Source organism: Malassezia vespertilionis, chromosome 1 (genome assembly GCF_029542925.1).
Source record: "Malassezia vespertilionis chromosome 1, complete sequence".
Classification (NCBI taxonomy): domain Eukaryota; kingdom Fungi; phylum Basidiomycota; class Malasseziomycetes; order Malasseziales; family Malasseziaceae; genus Malassezia; species Malassezia vespertilionis.
In genome coordinates, this window is record NC_079247.1 from 1,293,288 (window position 1) to 1,314,096 (window position 20,809).

The following is a 20,809-nucleotide window of genomic DNA, read 5'->3' on the forward strand; positions in this document are numbered from 1 at the left end:
GCGATTTGGAGCATCTCGCTGCGAGTGCAGTTGAAGAACTCACACAGGTCTCGATGCAAAATGTACTTGCACGCTTAGAATGGCACGACGCTCACGAACCATCGAACGCTATTGGGCGCAAGACACTTGAGTTTGTGCGCCGCATGTCTGGCATGATTGCACAAATGCTTTTTGTTTTCGCTCAAAATCGTGGGAGGCAAAAACGGCGTTTTGCGAAAGCCTACTCCGTTTGGGCCGACTTAGTCGATGACGGTACTCGACTGGGTACTGCGGTAGAAGCAGCCATTGGCGCACAAGAATTTCCGGCAGACACGTTTCAATACGTGGCCCAGTTTTTCCTTGTGCTCCAAATGGTGCACGCAGTTGGCGCTGGCTTTGATTTGGACTTGTACGCGGAAAAAGAACGAGGCTGTATGTACTGGATTCTCGCGCAGCTGTATGGGGAACAAGAAGCGCTCTGTGTGCGATTGGTATCCTTGACAACGGCACGTGGAAGCGATACCGCGTCGTTAAGTCGGTGTATCGTCTCGGCAAAAGCACGCGCTGCACTTTGTTTTACACATGCCAAAGTATGTCGCACATGTACTAACACTAGCTCTTTCTCACCAAGTTTCCTCTTTGTCCCGACGCAGAAGCACAAGCAGAGTCAACCTTTGCACGCCGGCTCAAGTTTTTGAAACGCCCGGCGTGGTGTGCGCCCCCAAAACTACACACTGTTACTGGTGTGAAGGATGATAAGTATTTATTTTCCACGCTTTGGCTGGAATGGAAACGCTACGCTGCTATTCCATTGTTATTGGCTGAGTGCCAGACTTGGCTAGAGCACAGTGCCGACACATTCGCCACTGCACGCATGTTGCAGCCCCGCGACCCATGGACTGCGCTATGTGCAGACAAGTGCATTGCACAGGATGCAGCTGTCGAGCAAGTGTGCCAAGCGACGCGTGCATTTCTCGACCAATACCCCACCGACGGGAGGACGATGCAATGGAACGCATCGAATGCACCATGGTTCTGGATTCCCTCTTTATCCTAACTACCGTTGCACCACTGTCCTGTACTTTTTGGTATCATCACTTGCTATTATAGGCTTTCGATCCTCCTCCCAGGACGCACGGCTCCATGCATAAGCGCTATCCAGTAGCAAGCTTCCAAGACCCAGTGCATGAACCAAGTTAATGGCGTAATAAAAGTTGGCGTTTGCAGAGCCGGCATAAAGCCACAGGTAGTGGAATGCACGCATAAGGAGGCTGGAATATGCAAAAAGCAAACTTGTTACCATGGGGTATCGCAAGTCTGGAGTGAGCAGCAACGGAGACGTACAATCGGCGAGCCGAACGCTTGGTAAGCTCCACAGGGCGATGTACATTGCGGTGTCGCCGACCGATGTATAGTTTTGAAAGAGACATTGCAAGCCAAAAAGCATCGTCACCGCAAATAATGGATCACTCCTGTACTGGATCGTCACAGGAATAGTGTATGCCCAGAGATGCACATTGACGACCAGTAAGAAAAAGGACCGGAAATGTCCAAACATTTGCACAAAAAAGTACCATGCAAGGCCCGATGATGGCGCGAGATCGTCGAGAAGGATGCGCGTGCCATACACGCTTCGTACAAACGACCAGTTCTCGTCGTGCGAAAGCACAGCAGAGGTTGCGAGGAGGGCAAGCAAGAAAAAAACATTATATCGCACTGTTTTCTTGCACCACTGCGTCCATGCGCTGCTGCGCGCGACACCAAACTGTGTTCGCCAGCTTCCATAGTTTGCATACTCATCTGCACCAAGGAGTGTCAATGCTGGCACCAATGCAAGCGGCGTGAGGAAAAGAACACTGTTGAGCGCCTGTGTTGCCGCTAGAGCGATGGATGAACCGCGCATGGCAAACAGAATACTCTGGGCAAGCAGCAGCGTGCGCAGCGTGCTCATGGATTTTGCCGCACAAGTAGCAATAGAGTAAGGGTTCAGCAAATAGCATGCAATCACTGCCGTGGGCGACAAGTAGAGCGATGGATGTTTCGCTGCGCTGCGAAGACGGCGTGCCGTCAAGCCCAGCGCAACACCTGTGCACGTATCGAACACGATCCACAGCAAAGCAGAAATAAAAGGATCAAACACCCATTTTTGGGGCAGTAGCAAAAGAAGCGGAGAGTGATGCACAGACAAGGAAGACCAGACCGTTTTTGGATCCACTTTTAATGTGTTTAAAAGGTACATCGACTCGCGCAAAAGCTCAGCACTATCCATAGCTGTCGCAAGTTCCTGACGTCCCAAAATTAGTTCGCCCCATCCTGCAGACCATGACGCTACAAGTCGCAAGGCTACGCCGGCACAGACGACCGCAGCACACTGCACCGTCGCCATAACGAAGAGAGAAATTGCCGCGGCCTCGCACGTGCATGTGGAGTGTTGATCCCAGCGCAGGTTCCGCACGGCTTCGATGAACTTTTTGTTTAAGCCCAAGCAGCGCACGCCCGATGAACTGGCGCGCGCTGTGCGCGATGCAACTATTCGGCTTGGTGTGTTTGTTGATTCAAACGGCTTGCTGTATTTGGGGGAAGCAGGAGCCGAATCGAGACGCAAAGTGGGCGAAGTGCTTTTTATGCTGCTGCAGCAGATGAAGCTTATCTTATATGGTGAGGGCGATAACGATCCGCTTCCCGAGTGCATAGCACAATTGGCGCAGGAGGTATACCAGTCGCATTTGATGCAATATTTGCTTATCGTCATGCCCCGGCTTGAATTTGAGGCGCGCAAAGATGTTGTACAGATTACCTCGGCATTGCTGCAGCGAAACATTGGAACCCGTCTCCCAACAGTGGAGTACTTGTCGTCGAATCCAGTAATTGTATTGCTTGCATTACGTGGGTACGAAAATCAGGAGATTTCGTTAAATACTGGCATGATTCTGCACGAAATGCTGCAGCACGAAGTGCTCGCCAAAATTGTTTTGTATTCGGACGATTTCTATCGGTTTCCCTTGTATATTGAGTCGAGTTCGTTTGGTGTATCTTGCGATGCATTCTCTAATTTTCGCGAAACGCTCGTCAGGCACAAAGCGATGACTGCAGAATACCTGGAGCAGGAGTATACGAGATTTTTCGAGATGTACACACAACTGCCTGCGTCTCCCAACTACGTCACACGGAGACAGTCCCTCAAATTACTCGGCGAGTTACTTGTCGCACGGGCACATTATACGATAATGATTCGTTTTGTTTCTGACGAACAAAACCTCAAACTCATCATGAATTTGTTGCGAGATAAAAGCAAAAACATCCAGTTCGAAGCGTTTCATGTGTTTAAAGTGTTCGTCGCGAACCCCAAAAAGACGGCCGCCGTAGAGGGGATTCTGCGCCAGAATCGTTCTCGTTTGCTTGCATTTTTAAACGAGTTTCTCCGGGACCGAACCGACGAAACGTTTGTGGACGAGCGGCAGTATGTAATACAGATCATCTCTGCATTACCTCCCCCCAAAGGCAAGTAGATTTTGTACAGTAAATGGAGGCATTTCTTCGCCTACGGCGGTTGTGTCCAATCTATCTGCTCGCGGATTTGTTCGCCGGATGCCCTCAAGACAAACGCTAGTCGAATGCGCAAACGAAGGGGGCCGTTGCAGCCGTCTACTTCAAGCTCTTGTGTTGCGTTTTCCCCTGCATTCAGCGAAGCTTTAGACAAGAGATGCATATGCAGCTTCTGTGTCTTGGGCACCGCTGCTTGGAACCAAATGTTGCTTACATGTGCAGTAGCGGCGAAATGTGCAAGGATCACAGTTTTTTCAGGGCCATCCTTGCTTGCCGTGAAGCTAATTCGAAGGCCATGGTTACCGTAGATGCTGTAGCCAGGATCCGCATTGCTCACCGGCATCGCTTCAAAGAAGGGTGCGTTGGTCTGCGGTAGACTCTCTTGCCCGCCAAAAATATCCAACGATGCCAGACTGGATGTAGCTTCTTGTACACCGGCGCCAGACGCAGCGCTGCTGCCAAAAAGTGCATTATTGTTGTTGTTGCCTGATTTCGGCGGCGCTGCCGCTGTACTTCCAAAAATATCCGCCAAAAGGTCTTGCGTGCTTTGTTTAGTCGCAACGGCTGGCTGTGCAGCAACAGCAGCGGTAGGATCAGCTGCGAGGTCCAAGAGTGAGTCTTGGTCTGGGCGGGTGGACCCCACGGGTTTCGTTTCATTCACTGTCCCGAGCATTGTTTGCCGGATCTCAGGCAAGGGCATGGTCTCCAATACGCCGTCACAGATATCGGCACGCTTGAGCAAAGCCCGGTATTCAATAGCGCGCTTCTGTGTTTCAACATCAATGCTGCTGCTGTGCTGCGCAAAAATGGCCATAATGGTCGCCTGTTGCTCGCCATCTGTGATGCGCGTGTAAAGTTTGGCCAGCGCAGTAAGGACATATTCTCTCGTCACCTCGTCGGCATACACAGAGTCCAACAACGACACAAGGAGCTCTACAATTGACCGCGGGGTGACCTGGCGAACAGTGCCTTCTTCGGCAAAAGAGCCCAACTGCAAAAGAATTTCGCCAAATTCGCCGATCACCCATACAGCTGCAAGCGTCTGGTAGTGCTGGGAAAGATCATTGTACAACGCAGCATAGAGACGCTGCGCCGCGTACCCTTGTAACTCAGGCGTGTGAGAGATAAGGCGGATAAATGCGCCAAGAACCTCGTCGCGAATATGGTTCCCTGCAACGCGGAGGACATGTAGCATCGTATCAATATGCCATCGCTTATCCGGAGCAAAACGCTCGGCGGCTACCGACATTTGCGTGGTGAGCCCAAGCTTGAACTCGGTATCCGCCATTTCTAAAAAGGAGACAAGCTCGAGCATGAGCGCATGCACATTAGTCTCATTGATGAGAGAATAAGTCAGTTCCAAAGCACGTCGGCGAATAGAAACGTCTGCATCGCGCAGACATTCGAGGATCGTTGCGCGATGCCGCTGTACAGCATTGGTATCAATCGAAACGACCTTGTTTAGTGTATTGAGGGCAACGTAGCGAATGTTGTTGTCCTTGTTACCCAAAAATTTGCCGAGAATATTGATCGCCATGACGCGCAATCCTGCATCGGCTTGAATTTCAAGAATGGTGAGCACCGTTTCGTAGAGAATGCTGTTACCCACGTTTTTGCTCGCATCTGTGTTGGTAGCCACCTGAGCCAGAATGTCGTTGATAGAGTCAGATACTTGTGTGCTGTCGCGTCCCAAGACGCGGAGCAAATGAAGAATCTTGGTTTGCAGAAAGGGGTCGGTGATGCCCGCTACGTCATGCTCTGGCGAAAAGCTTGTAGAGAGCAGATTTTTCAAGGTGGATACAAGCGGACTGGTCGCCTTGCGATAGTCCTCAACTGCAGATGGTTCGGTCTCGCAAATCTGCAGCGCCAAACTCACGGCACAGAGTTGCACCCCATGGTTCTTGTCGCCTAGCAGCTGCAGCGTGCGGGCCTTGAAATGATCAACAAGCTCCGGCACTTTGCGAACAATGCGCATCGCACACAATGCCGCTTTTTTCCGAATGTACGAGTTCATGCTCCCCAACAGTTTCTCAATTTCGTTGCACAAATCGCGCGACATTTCCTCCGACGCAATGTTGGCAAACGTGCAAAGAGCAAGGCCAACGACAAACATGTTGGAATGGTTCATGTCATTCTTCAATCCGTTGGTTACCAACATGAGTACCTGTGCATTTTCATCTAAAAGCAGCATGATCCCCAAGTAGCCCAGCCTTTTGTCCGTGAATCGCGGCGAGGCGACAAGCTTCAGACACTCCATTTGCCCAAAATGAGCAGGATACCCAAGCATGTGGATATACAACAGCTTTGACAAATTGTTGTATCGCAAGTACGCATCATCGTCTTTGAACGACGTACGGATCGCCGCGGATTCTTTTTGCAAGAGCGACCGCTCATCAGCGATTGTTTTGCATGCACGCACGCCTTTGATAAGTGCCTTTAAGTTATAAAGGCCCGCACTCGCCATCAGACCCCCAAGACGAGGGTCGAGCGCCGCCACTTGCTGCTGCTTTTGGAAAAACGTCGACATGGCGCTTCTCGCACAAGCAAGCAACACTGGAGAGCGACTGCAAAAGCCGGGCGTTTATTATCACGTGACTACAGAGGGCGCGGTGGGAGCCCGGCAAGGGACGCTGGCTTGCGGAGTCGCACGGCAGAAAGCACAAGCACCACTAGGAGCTGCATAACTTGGGTTAGATAGGGACAGTCGTACCTGTAATAACATAGAACACCAGAGAGGGTCTTGTCGCAGCCGTTGCGCTGAAGACAGAAGTGAACAAGAGCGGCCCGATAATTGAACTAGACGTGGTGCCAAGCACGGCCCACGCGCCAAACAATCGGCCGGCATCGTTTGGTTGCTGGAGAAGAGATAGGCCTAGAGAGGATACAGCAGAGCCTACGCCAGCGCCTAGCGATGTAAGCATCACTGCAAGCAGAAATGGAGGTACTGTCGTAGAACGCGCCGTGACGATGCATGCCACTGCGGTGAGAAAGGCGGAGCCAATTGCTAGTTTGTGGTCCATTCCACTGTCATGGATAAGACGCACATACTTTTCACGCAACATCCATTGGTTCTCCACGCTGTGCTGACGGGCGTCCCATGGCCGGCTCGTACCGTCGCCAGACCGCCCTTGTGCGTCCAAAATGTCTCTTCGCTCGTCCTGCGGCAAAACAATGGTCTTTGGCGAGAGATGCACAAACTTGATAAACAATGGCAAAAATATGACAAGTGTGAGCATGCGTGTGAGCGCAGTAAAGCTCATAAAATACCCAATCATTTCAGAGTTCCAGTTGAAAACGAGTTGCACGTACTGTATTTTGACGGGGACAATGGCAATAGTCGCGGACTCGAGGAAAAATGCAATGGAGACTAAAAGCATGTTCATATCCCAGCCAAAAAGTGTGTGCCCGTTCGACATGGACAAGTGCAGAGCATGCGCGGTTTCATGTGCGGTTTCTTCCTCGTCAGGTAATGGGGTATATCCAGGCTGCACAGCCCGATGCGGAAAAATGATATCCAAAGAGCGGAGCGGCTCCATTACTGCCTTTTTTATCCGCTCCTTGGGGCCTGTAGAGTGCGATTCCGCGCGCGCTTGCTCGAATTTGCGCTGCGCTCGTTTGCGCTGCGCCGGTGACAAGCTTTCTGGAATGAATGGCGCAACAATAAAGATGCATACGTGCACGATTGTGGCAATGATCAGGGTGACATAGAGATCACCAGTCCATGTCGTCAATAGGCCGCCAATGGTTGGCCCAATTGCAATGCCTGCAAAGAGCGCGCCAGTCATCAGGGAAAACAAGTTGGAGCGCGTCCCAGCAGGTGTCACATCAGATAGGTAGCAGTTACTCATAGCAGTCACAGCGCTGTATCCACCAAACAACCCCTCTACCGTGCTGCCAATTGCCAAGAACTGGATTCCGAATGGTAGGCGGCGCGGAGGAAAGGTCGCAGCAATGAGCACAACCACGTCCATCGCACATATCCCACCAATATTCGCCGCAAGCACAGCAAGCCTTCCTTTACGATCTGAAAGCTTGGCCCAAGGGCCTGCAGAAAATGCAGCGCCAATTCCATTGGTAACGAGAAGAAGCAACTGCAAGAAAGAGAGCCGCCGCTGCGCAATGGGGGACTGTCGGCAAGTGGTTGTTGGGATATGAGAAGACAACGTGGGTGATGTGCTTCCATCCAATTGTTGGCCTTGGATGCCCATGTCGTCGCAAATAAGCGCGAGATACAGCTCCAATCGTGGGGCCAAGACAATACCCGCGGACAATGCAAACAGGAGAATCAAAAGAAGCAGCCAGTTGGGATGCGGGCGGCGCCACCACGGTAACCCTTCAATCCAAATTAGTTTTTGGTCATGGTGTGTCTCGCTCTCGGAATCAGAGTCAAGCTCTGATGCTTCTTGGGAAAAAACTTCTTCGATCTGGTGCAGCATGTTCCCTCCAAGGGGGTCCGCAACGTCCGCCTCCTCGACAAAAGAGTACGGACCAGATCTTACAGCTGCTTGGTGTGGCGCAACACCAGACCCTTCTGCATGCGTATTGCGGCATGACATGGACGAAACACCCACGTCCATTTTCGTGCGCACGAACCGACCCAGTGGCGTAGGCCCATGCGACGTGCGGACGCAATGGCCACGTGGCTCTGCAAGGTTTGTAGATCGGTGCACATTTTTATCGCCCTAGTACCAAAAATAGTCGTCAGCATGCGACATAGCCTAGGCGACGCATCTCTAACAAGACCGGTTTTGGATGCGCAGGACACTAGTAAAAATGTGCTAAATTTTGACCCCAAACCATACGCGTGTGCGTATTGCGGTATCGCAGATACAACTTGCTGCGTAGAATGCCTGGAATGTCGTAAATGGTGCGTGCTGCCACACTCTCAATGCTAATAACAGGTTTTGTAATGGGTATGGGACCATGAATTCTTCACACATTGTATTGCATTTGGCGCGTTCGTCGCACAAATCTGTGCGGCTGCACCCCGTCTCACCGCTCGGGAACATATCACCGGAATGCTACCTTTGTGGGTCAAAAAATGTGTTTGTGCTTGGCTTTATTCCCACGAAAGGCAACTCGGCAGTTGTGATGCTGTGCAGAAGTCCTTGCGTGCATTCCAGCTCCAACAACGGAGTCTCATGGGATATGGACCACTGGTCTCCCATCTTGGAAGATCGTAAATTTCTTACATGGATTGTCAAGACACCGACTCCTGTGCAAGAAAAAGCGGCCATAAAACTACAATCCAATGGTGCTCTGCGTATGGAGCAGTTGTGGCAGACGGATCCGCACGCAACTTTGTCAACGCTGCATCTGGATGCTCAAACTAATGAGCCAAAGTTGCCCATAACAAAACTGACGTACGAAGGCGTAAAAGAATACCGTAAAATTTTTTCTGAACTGGTGGCTGCGGAAGCGCAGTACGATCAAAAAAGGATGGAATCTAACGTACAACATGGCGTCACGGTGCAATGGGACGAGCATACCCCGGTAGGCGGCGATTCAAGGCAGTCTGCTTGGGTCACGCTGCCCGGATTGGAAAGTTCAGGGATTCGCTTGGTCGCGGGCGACGAGCTGTTATTAAAATACACTGGCAGTTTGTGCCCTCCCTGGGAAGTGCGTGTAGTGGTACAGGAGGTTTTGCTTGGCTCGACCACCAACGTCTACGTGGACTTGGTAAAAAAACCCAAAGTGCCTTTGGAGTGCACGGAAAACTTTACCGCGCAATTCATCTGGGTTGGCGCGCCTTTTCATCGAATGCAAGTAGCACTCCGAATGTTTGCAAACAGTCAACATCCGCACACCGCATTTATCAAGAAGAAGATTGTTGGACTGCCTGTGCGCGAGCCAAAACTTGTTCCGCCGACCATGAACAGCTGTATGGCGCCCAACTTACCAGAACTGAATGCTAGTCAAGTTGCTGCGGTGCTCAATGTGCTGCGTAGCCCATTGAGTTTAATTCAAGGGCCGCCAGGTACAGGCAAGACAGCGACCAGTGCTACAGTCGTGTACCATTTAACAAAAATGTACAATGGGCCCATTCTCGTCTGCGCACCGTCTAACGTTGCGGTAGATCAACTGGCCGAAAATATTGTGCAAACTGGGCTCAATGTTGTGCGTGTCGCCGCACGCTGCCGCGAATCCATTTTCAGCGGTGTGCCGGGTATCATGCTGCATACGCTTATTGACCAAACGATGAAGACGGCGGAGATGAAGCATGCATTTTCACGCATGTCTATCGATCGGTCCAAGCGTGGCCAAAGAAATATGGAACGCATCACTGCCGATCGTATCTCCAAAAAGATACTACAGAATGCAGATGTTGTCTGCGTGACTTGCTCTGGTGCTGGCGACGCACGTCTCGCTTCGCTTACTTTTCAGGCTGTTTTAATCGACGAGGCAACGCAGTCGCCGGAGCCGGAAACGATTATTCCTATTGTCCATGGTTGCTCTCACTTGATTTTGGTAGGCGACCACAAGCAGCTGGGACCTGTCGTAATGAACCCCTACGCTGCAAACGCGGGTATGAACGGAAGTCTGTTTAACCGCTTTGTCCTGATGGGCATTCAACCGCACCGTCTTGAAGTGCAGTACCGCATGCACCCCTGTCTCTCGGAGTTTCCCAGTAACTTTTTTTACGATGGTGTCCTTCAAAACGGCGTTACTGCACAGCAACGACAGCAGAAACATGCCAACGCACCGTGGCCTGACCCAGATCAACCTATGATATTTCATCAAAATCTGGGGCCTGACGAGATTTCTGCAACCGGCACGTCGTACCTAAATCGGTCCGAGGCGCAGCTTGTGGAGCGGTACGTCACGGTGCTATTCAAGAACAGCGTCGACCCCAGCAAAATTGGTGTTATTACCCCGTACGAGGGCCAACGGAGTTATCTTATATCCTACATGCGAATGCATGGGAGCATGCGCCGAGAGTTGTACGATAAAATCGAAGTCGCGAGCGTGGATGCATTCCAGGGTCGAGAGAAGGACTATATTATTCTGAGCTGTGTGCGCAGCAACACTCGCCGGGATATTGGCTTCCTCCACGATCCACGCCGCCTGAATGTTGCGCTGACGCGTGCCAAATACGGCTTGGTTATCACTGGCAACCCGCACTGCCTCGGCAAAAACCCACTATGGTATTGCTTATTGGAGCATATGAAACATCGCAGTCTTCTTGTAGAAGGCCCGCTATCAAACTTGCGTCCTTCCGCGGTTGTCTTGACGCCTCCAAAAAAGCACGCGACGAAAGCAACGACGCCCGTGGCCGACGACAGTGAACTATCGCTTTGCGATATTGCCACGGATCCCGTGCATGCGCCGTTCCGCTATGCCTTAGCAGATATCATTCACGGTCCTAAGCTGGGGTTACATGAAAAAAACGTGCATGCAGAAGACATTTCAAGCCGCCCCATGCCACAAACTACACATGCACTCTCGCTGAACCACAGCGATAAAATTTTGATGGATGCAGATAATGACTTTGAGAACTTGGATGGCTACAAAAGTCAGGCATCCCTGTCCGACGGCGACGACGACGAGCCGTTCTTTCCCCGCGCCCGGTGAGGCCCGTGCAGGCTTTGCGTGCCTCTGGCTCGGTTGGTTATCACGTGCTAAACGAACCCCCGGTTTCCAGGGCGCTCTTGCAAGCTTTCCCATACCATGTCGGATATCCTCCTCTCTAGGCACCTTGTGCAAACGCCCGTGTACCCTACGCAGAAGTACGAACTGTAACTGTTATATCTGACTTTAGCCTGTACGAGTATCTCGTGTCGAACCAGGGCTTGTGCAACCCGAGCGATGTTGCGCAATACCGTGTGGACGGGAAGGCCGTGACGTACGCATCGGCGATTGACTGACCACAGCCGCGAGGAGATCTACCACATGTCGAGCAAGGTTTCCGCTTTTCTTAAAAAGACGCTGGGTCTTCAGCACGGTGACCGTGTCGCGATTATCTCGCCCAACTCGACGCTGTACACCCCCATCGTGCTCGGCATTCTCCGCGCCGGGATGGTGTGCGTGCCGCTAAACCCAATCTATTCCTTGGATGAGTTTGTGCACCCCTTTCAGGACTCGGATATAGCTGCATTCTTTGTCTTCCCGGGCGTCATCCCCAACGTCCGTCCTGCGATGGAGAAGGCCAACCGCTCGTTCAAGACGCCTTCCGGCCAAAACGCATTGTGGCTTATGGACGATGGTGACAATGTCAAGGATGCGGCTACGGGTGAGAAGGATTTCCGCACTGTGCTTCCCAACGATTCGGTCCCTATCTGCAAAATCGACTACCCCACCGACCGAACAGCATTCATTGTCTACTCGAGCGGCACAAGCGGCAAACCCAAAGGCGTCGAGCTTACCCACGATAACCTCAAGTCTAACATGGAAGGTCTTCCGGCCATTAGCAAAAATGAGATTAGCAGCGAAGGGGTCTTGATCGCAGTGCTTCCCATGTTCCACATTTTTGGTCTCAACATTCTTGTTCTTTCCTCCTACTTGTTTGGCATGGTGATGGTTGTAGTGCCCCGCTTTGACCTTGAAGTTTTCTGCGCGGTCGTGCAGAAGTACAAGGTGACCTTTGCGCCTGTGGTCCCCCCCATGATTCTGGGCTTGGCGCGCCACCCCATCGTGGACAAGTACGACATGAGCTCTCTGCACACGCTCATGAGCGGCGCTGCGCCTCTTGGCAAAGAACTTGGCGATGAGTTTGAGCGCCGCCTCACCAAATCGCGTGTCACGCAGGGATACGGCCTCAGCGAGACTTCGCCGGTGATTTCACTCACCCCCAGCGACGAGTACAACGACCACAAGGGATCCTGCGGCGAGGTTTTCCCCGGCCTCGAGGTGCGTCTTGTGGATGAGAATGGCAAGGACGTGGCTGGTATTCAGGGCGAGGACGGCGTGCCGGGCGAGTTGTGGGTGCGTGGCCGTAGTGTGATGAAAGGCTACCGCAACAACAAAGCGGCCACCAGCGAGTGTATCACGCCCGACCGCTGGTTCATGACCGGCGACGTTGCTATTCACAAGAAAGGCCACTTGTACATTGTAGACCGCAAAAAGGAGCTCATCAAGTACAAGGGCTTTCAAGTGCCTCCGGCCGAGCTTGAATCGCTCCTTCTTTCGCATCCCGACGTGCAGGACGTTGCGGTGATGGGCGTCCAGGACAAGGAGCAGGCTACAGAGTTGCCCCGTGCGTATCTTGTGCCCAAGCCCAACGCACTGGACATCAAAACTGCCTCCCAGCAGGACAAGGATAGCTTCTGCAAAAAGGTCTCGGACTGGCAGGCAGAGCGCGTCGCTAATTACAAAAAGTTGCGTGGCGGCATTGTCCTCATCTCTGAGGTGCCCAAGAGCGCCGCAGGCAAGATTCTCCGCCGCGTCCTCCGCGACGAGCACCAGCCTGCGTAGACAAACTTGGCCCATGTGTTTCTCGGCCGTAGCTCTTTGTAGTCGGCCAAAGCGTCTCCTTTATGCACCGTGTTGCACTGCGGTACATTTTGCTTACATCCCACCGACACCCATTGCGTGTCCTGTCCACCATGTCTTCCCATCCCAAGTCGCTGGACGCGCTTGAACCACTGTTTGAAGCGACTTCCGTCGAAGAGATCAACACGCCAACCACGCCGTATGTACGGACTGCAGCGTGCCTGATTATCGGCGACGAAGTATTGAAGTAGGTCATGTTGTAGCTGACCACAGTGGCAAGACGCTTGACACCAACAGCAACAAGGTGCGCCGACCACTGCTAACGCCAGATGGCAAAGCTGTGCTTTGAACTCGGCATCGAGATGAAGCGCACCGAAGTGATCCCCGACGACCCAGACACAATGTATGTACGGCGTCATCTAACATTAGTATTGAATCAGTGCGACGTGCGGTACGCATATGCGCTAGCTTACCTAGGCGAACGAATACGATTGGGTCGTGACGAGCGGCGGGTAGGTACGCCATGCGCTGACGCCAGTATCGGGCCCACGCCGGACGATATCACATACGATGCGATTGCCAAAGCGTTTCACAGCACGCCGCTTGTGTACAATCAAGAGACGCTACGTCGCATGGAGGTGAGCAGTGAGATTCGGTACGGCAAGAAAGACGTGCCGGAGAACGTGCGCTTAGCACGAAGCCGCATGGCTCTCTTTCCCAAAGAAGCCGAGGTCATCTTTCCCGTACCCGCCTACTGGGTCCCGATTGTGCGTGTGCACAAAAAGGTATGCATCCTCCCCGGCATTCCACGCCTCTTTGAAGGGTTGCTGCATGGCTACCGCCCGTATATTGCACTCGACCCTGCCGTGCCGCGGCCCATTCGGTGCCTGATCGAGACCAAGATCCCCGAGAGTGGGCTCAGCCCACTCTTGACGCGCCTTACAGAAGACGGCAAGAGGGACGGCATCCGTGTCGGGTCGTATCCCAAGTGGGACGCGGGTGTGCACGTCTCACTCATTGGCACAGACCAGAGCATGCTCGATCGGTACGCCAAAATTGTGCAGGACGAGACGGGGGGGGAGCTAGTATAGTCTATAGCGGCTCTGTGTAATTTGACGGAAAGGTGCCGTTCGGCGGCGGGCCATCGCCAAAACTCGCAGCCAGCTCGCCGGTCCACCAATCTTCTTCATTGTCTGTGCGCTTGAGGACGCGGATGATGTCACCGCGCTGGAAAGACAGATCTGTAGGCTCCACAGCTTCAAAGTCGTGCAACGCAACGACTAAGTCGCTCTCCAGCAGCGTCGGGGAGACCACCGATGGACGGCGCTCGTCAACGGGTGTTAGAGACTCCCCATTCACGTCGTCGTCGTCGTCGACGTCGACCAGAGCAGCACGCCTGCGTGGTTGGTACGTCTTGTACGGTGGGGAATTGCTGCTCGATTGCATGTCCGCAAACGGATCCTCCTCTTCTACACCTGCTTCAGGCGTCGGCGTCCGGACAGGGGGGGCACGTCCACGGTACGGGACGTAGCCAGCTTCGTTGAACGACGAGCTGGGCGCACGTGTTGTGGGCCTGGGCGGCTTGCTTGGCTCTGTTTTTTTGCGCTGCGGTCTTGGTGGCGGGGCTGTCATGTGTGTCGTTTGCAGTTGCCTGTCGAGGTCGTCCATCGTACGTGCGTCCAAATCATTAGTATTACTGCGTTGCGTATGCCGGGCGCGGCCTGGCGGAGGAGGCGCGGATCGGCGGGAGGACGCATCGGGCGCGTACGATGTGTAGCCGCCGGCGAGGGTAGAGCACGGCGCTGTACGCACACTACTTGAATCTGAAGCATCGTCTGCAAGCGATGCACAGTTTGCAGCAGCCTCGCTGGTGATCTCTTCAAGGCGTGTGACGAGCGGCATGGCAATTTCCGGCGGATCGACTTCGCCCGTGAGGATCTGATCTGGCGTGTACGGCTTTCCATAAACCTTTGTGTTCGCATCCTGGCGATCGATCAAAATAGTGCCTTCGATCGTCACTCCGCCGTACAAGCCACGGCTCATACTGTAGCTAAACATGGCAGCCATTTTCATATCAGCACTCAGCGCCGCGCTTGCTTCGCCTGAGCGCCCCAGCGGGCCCACTGCAAGACCTAAATTGCCGCCAAGCTGGAGTGATCCAATCGACATAAAAGAGCGCACCGCTGCACTGGATACAAGCACTATCAGCACATCCACCATTTCCGCACCGACATTGAATCCGCCGCCGAGGCCACCGATCCCAATGGCCGTAGGCGCCGACCATTCGCCATTCGGCAGTTTCGCAAGCACCACTCCAGATCCGACGCGCGCACTCATTAGAAAACCCGCACGAAACACAGTGAAGCTGGCGTCAGGGACGAGCACGGACGTACATTGCGATGCCTTTTGCTTTGCGCATAATGCTCGACGGGATGACATTGTCAAGTCCGCGAGTCGATCCCGGAGGACAAAACTTGTCGAGAATCTACAGTTAGTAGAGACAACAACGTGCCTTTTTCGCGCGCCGCACGTCGGACTGCATGCTGGAGGGACAGATCTTGCAGCGGCTGGGTTCAACGCCCGTTGGTATGCCACGTGGCTTGGTCTGCCCTGGCCTGGCCTGGCCCAGCATGTCGACGCTCGGAGCGCGATGAGCGGTACGCTCAATGGTACAACGACCAATGTGAACTGCATCACCTAGTGCCCGTACAAGCGGTGCAGGCACATTGGCGTCGCCACCGTCGTGCCCGCATGCTGAGCACGGACCATCCACGTGGAGGATCTACGTCGCGTGTCTTTTTCAACCCGACCATGGCGTCGAAGAAACTGCCGGCGGACGCGCTGAGCGAAGTTCGTAGCACAGAGCGCGAGGCCATTGCCAGTATCCTTGGCGATGACTTTTGCATTTTGCCGTCAAAGGCATGGCACGGCGCCGCGCAGGTCGAGACGTACGAAGTCATACTACGGCCAGAAGACGATGCAGAAAAAAAGCGCGTTGCTGTCGTCGCTCATTTCGCACTTACGCGCGCATACCCCAATATACAACCTGCTATTTATATCCGTTCGAATGATCCTCGGACGCGCGGCGTAGATGCACAGCAGCTGAAACAGCTCGGGGAGACCTTGGGCGCAAAAGCGCGCACCTTGCAGGGCTCGGAAATGATTTGGGAGTTGGTCAGTATTGCTCAAGAGTTCATCAGTGCAAATAACGCAGCGCCTACCCACGACTCGGAAATGGCGAAACTGAGTCTGGAGGAGCGCATGCGACATCGCGAACATGTCGAGCAAGCAGACGAAGAACGGCGCGTCGAGCAAGAACAGGAAGCACGCTTCGCCGCTGAGCAGCAGCGCTCGGATGAGCTTGCTGGGATGATTGCTTTCGAAACACAGCGTCAAATGGAGGTGATGAAGCAGGAGAGGCGCCGTTTGCGCAAGACTGCGCAGTTGGGTCCGTCTCCAGCGCCCATGACCGATAGCGACGTGGGAAGAATGCGGACCGCCGATGCGCAAGCATTTGAAACGCACCGTATTGCGCTGAGCGATATAATGCTGGGAAACAACGCGCCCATTGCGCACGTCGACCGTGGACCGCTGCTCGAGAAGCGTACGTATCGCTAACAACTTACCACAGTTCCACTCGCACGGATCTATCTAGCGACGCCTGAATCCAGTACGATGGAGCAGGAGTCTATGTGGTCTGTCGAAATTACACCCATTACCGCAGCGTATTATGCTGGGAATGCTGGCGCAAAAAAGCTTGCAGAGCTGGAGGAGGAGCTGATGATGTTAAAAAAAGTACAGGACCCCAGCTTGATTCCATTGCTTGATTTTACACGCACTTCTTCCGCGTTGTACTTGGTACATGCGTCTGGACAAGCATGGCCGATCACTCATCTCCTAATGCAGTGTCGCACATTCTTATGGGCCAGTGTACGCACGCATTTACTGTCACTGCTGGACGCACTTGCCGCGCTGCACAAACACCATCTCGTGCACCGCAACGTTTCGCTTCCCAACATATATCTCGACAAGGACCGAGCTAAGCTAACTGGCGCTGTATACCGGCGGAAGCTACTTGATCTTCACCGCTCGAATGCACTCAACGCAATGGAATACACCGAGCATACGCTGCCAGATGGATGGCGCTGCCCGGAAGCGATTAGCAACCCACTCGTGTACAATGCAGCTCGGGATATTTGGGACACAGGACGGTGTGCATGCGAGCTGCTCTTTGGACAAGATGTCGTCGCGCGGTACTCGTCCCCTGAAGCGCTTTTTGCCACCATCCGGTCTTCAGAGACGCAGCAAGCACGTTCCTTTTTGCTGCGCATGCTGGATCGCGATCCCTTGAAACGCGGAAACGCCTCCGAGCTGCGCTTGTTGCTAGATGATATTAGCGCTTTCACATGGGACGGTGCGTGGACATTCCAAGGAACGCCGACAACGGATCCCACCACGCCCATACGCTCGCTCACGAACGCACGCGTTGAACCGCGCATTTCCCAACGTGCTAATGCGCCGCCGGAGCAAATCGGCTCGTTCTGGCAGCTGCGTAATCCCGCGGCATTGACTCACCAGCCCGTGTCTCGGTACATTAGCGACTTCGAAGAGGTTGAGTATCTCGGCAAAGGAGCGTTTGGCGTCGTGGTCAAGTCGCGAAACAAGCTCGACGGGCGCTTTTACGCTGTGAAAAAAATTCGATTGAGTAGCTCCGCTGCAGAAGAGGAGCGGACAATGCGCGAAATCATGACCCTATCGCGCCTCGACCATCCTCATATTGTTCGGTATGTGACCTGCTGGATTGAAGAGACACATGTTGATAGTATTGCAGCGCCCGGGACAGAAACAAATTCTGAGCTGGCCATGACGACGAGCCAGCAAATGGATACAAGTGCTATTCGCGCGCTCGACCGGATTATGCCGCATCAGATGGGCGCTACTGGATTTGATGATTTCCTATCTGCGTCCCAGGATGACTCCCTGTCCAATCTGGAGGACTTTGTGCAGTTTGGCAGCTTTTATGACGAGGAGTCTGCGGGAAAAGCGCTGCCCATGCCCGACTCGGATAGCGTATCATCGTTGAGCAGCCCAAGCAGCTTGGAACCGGCCGCAGCCCAAAGTCAAGCTTACTCTACGACCCGCGTTTTGTACATTCAAATGGAATACGTGGAAAACCAGACATTAAGCGACGCAATCGAGAGGGGCCTTAGCTTGGAAGAGGCTTGGCACATTTTTCGGCAAATGCTTGAGGCACTCTCGCACATTGCAAGCCTTGGCATTATTCACCGCGACTTGAAACCGAGCAATGTGCTCATGTACTCGAACGCCGACATCAAGGTTGGTGACTTTGGCCTTGCCACGACCCATGTCCATGCAATGGATGCTGGGATGCGCGACTCTGCGATGTTTGACTCCATGGGCGATAAAGAACTTACGTCGGGGCTTGGCACATTCTCGTATATTGCACCAGAAGTGCTAAGCGAAAAAGGGCCTGCTACGCGGTACAATTTCAAGGTTGACATGTTCTCCCTCGGTATCATCTTTTTCGAAATGATTGCGAGCCAGCGGTGTTATACCACTACAATGGAACGGCATCACCTGCTCCGTGATTTGCGCTCTCCGAGCGTAAAGTTCCCTAGGTCTTGGGATGCTGCACAATACCCTGCCCAAACAGAAATCATTCGGCAATTGCTGGATCACGATCCGTCCAAACGACCCTCACCCATGGCGATGCTGCGCAGTCCACTTTTGCCGCCAAAGATGCAAGACGAGTATGTAGAGGAACTTTTGCGACTTGCAGCCAACCCTGCAAGTACGCAACGACACCAGCTCATTGATGCGCTTTTTTCCAAGTCACAGGTCGACGAGCTGCGCGACTATACGTTCGACACTGGCTCACAAAGCGAAGAAGACGACGTTTTGGTCGACGTGGTTACGCAGTATTTGCGTGGCGTATTCCAGAAACGTGGCGCAGTGCCGATGCGACCGCCACTCTTGTTTCCACCCAACGATATTTATGCCCAAGAGGCAAATGTGGTCAAGTTGTTGGACAAGACGGGGAATGCAGTGTTCCTTCCATTTGACTTGACCGTTCCTTTTGCGCGCATTTGTGCGCGGAGTGGACATCTGCGTATAAAGCGCTTTGACATCGCCGACGTGTACCGTGAAAGCCTGCTTGCCGGCGGCCAGCCAAGGGCTGTACTTGCGGCAAGCTTTGATATCGTATCACCGGATGCGGATCCCGTAGCGGAAGCTGAGTTGCTCGGTGTACTGGACGACTTGCTCGAGATTCCCGGCCTTGAGGGCGAGTTGTGGGAGATCCAATTGGGGCACGAGTCTTTGTTGCAGCTACTCTTGTGCAGGTTTCCCAAGCGTTTTCGAGCAGGGATACTGAGCGTCTTGCCGGGCCTACTGTCCAAAGGTACAGAAGCGCAAGTGCGGCAGCAGCTCCAACAACTTGGCCTTAGCACCGCACAGCAAGAAGAGTTGGATGCATTCAACCTGCGCGGCGATCCAGACACGGTTTCGCAGCAGTTGATGGGAATGCTCACGGCTCAGGAGCGCAAAGAAGCGGCAGCACCGATTGCGTGGCTCCGCAGCATTAGCCGTCTCGCTAGGTTTTTCGGCGTGCGCCGCACGCTGACAATCGTTCCATGTCTATCGTCCCACTACGATCGGTACAAACAAGGGACTGTGTTTGCTGTGGTGCGCTACGTCAACAAACACCGCGAAGTGCTTGCCGTTGGCGGCCGTTACGACGCTCTGTTGAAGCAGTTTGCCTACCCAGATGCACTCGGCACCAGCGGCCCGACGCCGCATGCAGCAGGCGTCCAGATTGCCGTCGGGAAGATTGTCGCGGCTCTCGCCAAGCACCAGCAAATGGCTGTGCCGCGTTTCATGAGCCGTCCGGAAGAAGAGCGCACGCTTGGGCCGTGGACACCGCGTCGATGCGAGTGTTACCTTGCCGCGAGCGGCCCTGGCTTGTTGGATGCACGTATCCAGCTGTGCACACAGCTTTGGGCGAATGGGGTGAGCGCAGATATTCAGTATGAGCACAGTGCGGGCGAGTCGCTGGAGATTACATCGAGCATGTGCCGCGCAGAAGGTATCCTCTTCCTTGTCCTGCTCCGCTCTCATTCACGGGTGCTCAAAGTGCGCGAGGTAATTCCACGGACCGAGCACGAAGTATCCAAGGAAGAGCTTTTCTCATTTTTACAGGATCGCATTGCGCGGCAGCGTCGGATTGATCATCATATTGCGCACACCGCCTATGGTCGCTCTGGTGTGGCAGAGTTGCATACCAAAGCACCGACAGCAGCTTCGAAAGGTGCAGTGCCGTCGGCAGCCCCAATGCAGTTTCGTGGTATTCCTGCGGCGGATGTCCACGTCTCACTGCCGCCACGTTCGGAGCGGTCTCGGCGCGACAAGCCAAACGATCGGCGCTTGAAGCCTGCCGCATGGCATGCGCTTGCCGAAAAGGCTGCGTCTGAAGCTGGACGGTTTGCAGAGACAATGCTGAGCGGCAGTGTGCCTTTGTTTGCTGTTGACCTTGCCGGCTCGACGTTTGCACACTTTGCTGCACTGGCCACAGCGCCGGACGACACATTCCGTGCGTTCTTGGGCGAGATCAATGCCACTGCGGACGAACGAGAATATATGCGCACGTTGCGCGACGAAATATGCGCGGTGAAGTCGGAGGAGTTCTCGAGTGCAAACAATGTACACGGCACGAATGGCGGCACGAATGCAACGCGAGAAGCATCCATGGGCGGAAGTGTTTCCCAAGCGCGTGTTTTATTGTATTCTATTAGAGATGGCCGTCTCCTCTTGTCAGGCTGAAGCGTAACGACACATC

The 20,809-nt window shown here is 53.6% G+C and overlaps 7 protein-coding genes across 7 annotated transcripts; 4 read left to right on the forward strand and 3 right to left on the reverse strand.

The window, feature by feature from the left end:
- Positions 1-1,073: 1,073 nt before the first annotated feature.
- MVES1_000715 (uncharacterized protein) lies at positions 1,074-2,365 on the reverse strand (the record flags this gene model as incomplete). The annotated part of the gene is made up of 3 exons (XM_056205571.1): positions 1,074-1,090; positions 1,117-1,296; positions 1,324-2,365. 3 exons carry the CDS (start codon positions 2,363-2,365, stop codon positions 1,074-1,076), a joined length of 1,239 nt encoding a protein of 412 aa, XP_056061546.1.
- Positions 2,366-2,441: 76 nt separating this feature from the next.
- HYM1 (Hym1p) lies at positions 2,442-3,488 on the forward strand (the record flags this gene model as incomplete). The annotated part of the gene is made up of 1 exon (XM_056205572.1): positions 2,442-3,488. The coding sequence occupies one exon, from the start codon at positions 2,442-2,444 to the stop codon at positions 3,486-3,488; it is 1,047 nt and encodes a 348-aa protein (XP_056061547.1).
- Positions 3,489-3,520: 32 nt separating this feature from the next.
- APL4 (clathrin associated protein complex large subunit) lies at positions 3,521-6,052 on the reverse strand (the record flags this gene model as incomplete). The annotated part of the gene is made up of 1 exon (XM_056205573.1): positions 3,521-6,052. One exon carries the CDS (start codon positions 6,050-6,052, stop codon positions 3,521-3,523), a length of 2,532 nt encoding a protein of 843 aa, XP_056061548.1.
- A 5,141-nt stretch (positions 6,053-11,193) lies between these two features.
- MVES1_000718 (uncharacterized protein) lies at positions 11,194-12,936 on the forward strand (the record flags this gene model as incomplete). Its single annotated transcript, XM_056205574.1, has 3 exons — positions 11,194-11,252; positions 11,285-11,368; positions 11,397-12,936. 3 exons carry the CDS (start codon positions 11,194-11,196, stop codon positions 12,934-12,936), a joined length of 1,683 nt encoding a protein of 560 aa, XP_056061549.1.
- Positions 12,937-13,067: 131 nt separating this feature from the next.
- MVES1_000719 (uncharacterized protein) lies at positions 13,068-14,045 on the forward strand (the record flags this gene model as incomplete). Its single annotated transcript, XM_056205575.1, has 6 exons — positions 13,068-13,201; positions 13,228-13,258; positions 13,284-13,357; positions 13,384-13,405; positions 13,432-13,466; positions 13,493-14,045. 6 exons carry the CDS (start codon positions 13,068-13,070, stop codon positions 14,043-14,045), a joined length of 849 nt encoding a protein of 282 aa, XP_056061550.1.
- A 1-nt stretch (position 14,046) lies between these two features.
- Positions 14,047-15,496, reverse strand: MVES1_000720 (uncharacterized protein; the record flags this gene model as incomplete). Its single annotated transcript, XM_056205576.1, has 3 exons — positions 14,047-15,319; positions 15,348-15,439; positions 15,467-15,496. 3 exons carry the CDS (start codon positions 15,494-15,496, stop codon positions 14,047-14,049), a joined length of 1,395 nt encoding a protein of 464 aa, XP_056061551.1.
- A 269-nt stretch (positions 15,497-15,765) lies between these two features.
- Positions 15,766-20,793, forward strand: GCN2 (non-specific serine/threonine protein kinase; the record flags this gene model as incomplete). The annotated part of the gene is made up of 3 exons (XM_056205577.1): positions 15,766-16,558; positions 16,586-16,812; positions 16,861-20,793. The coding sequence occupies 3 exons, from the start codon at positions 15,766-15,768 to the stop codon at positions 20,791-20,793; spliced, it is 4,953 nt and encodes a 1,650-aa protein (XP_056061552.1).
- Positions 20,794-20,809: the final 16 nt, after the last annotated feature.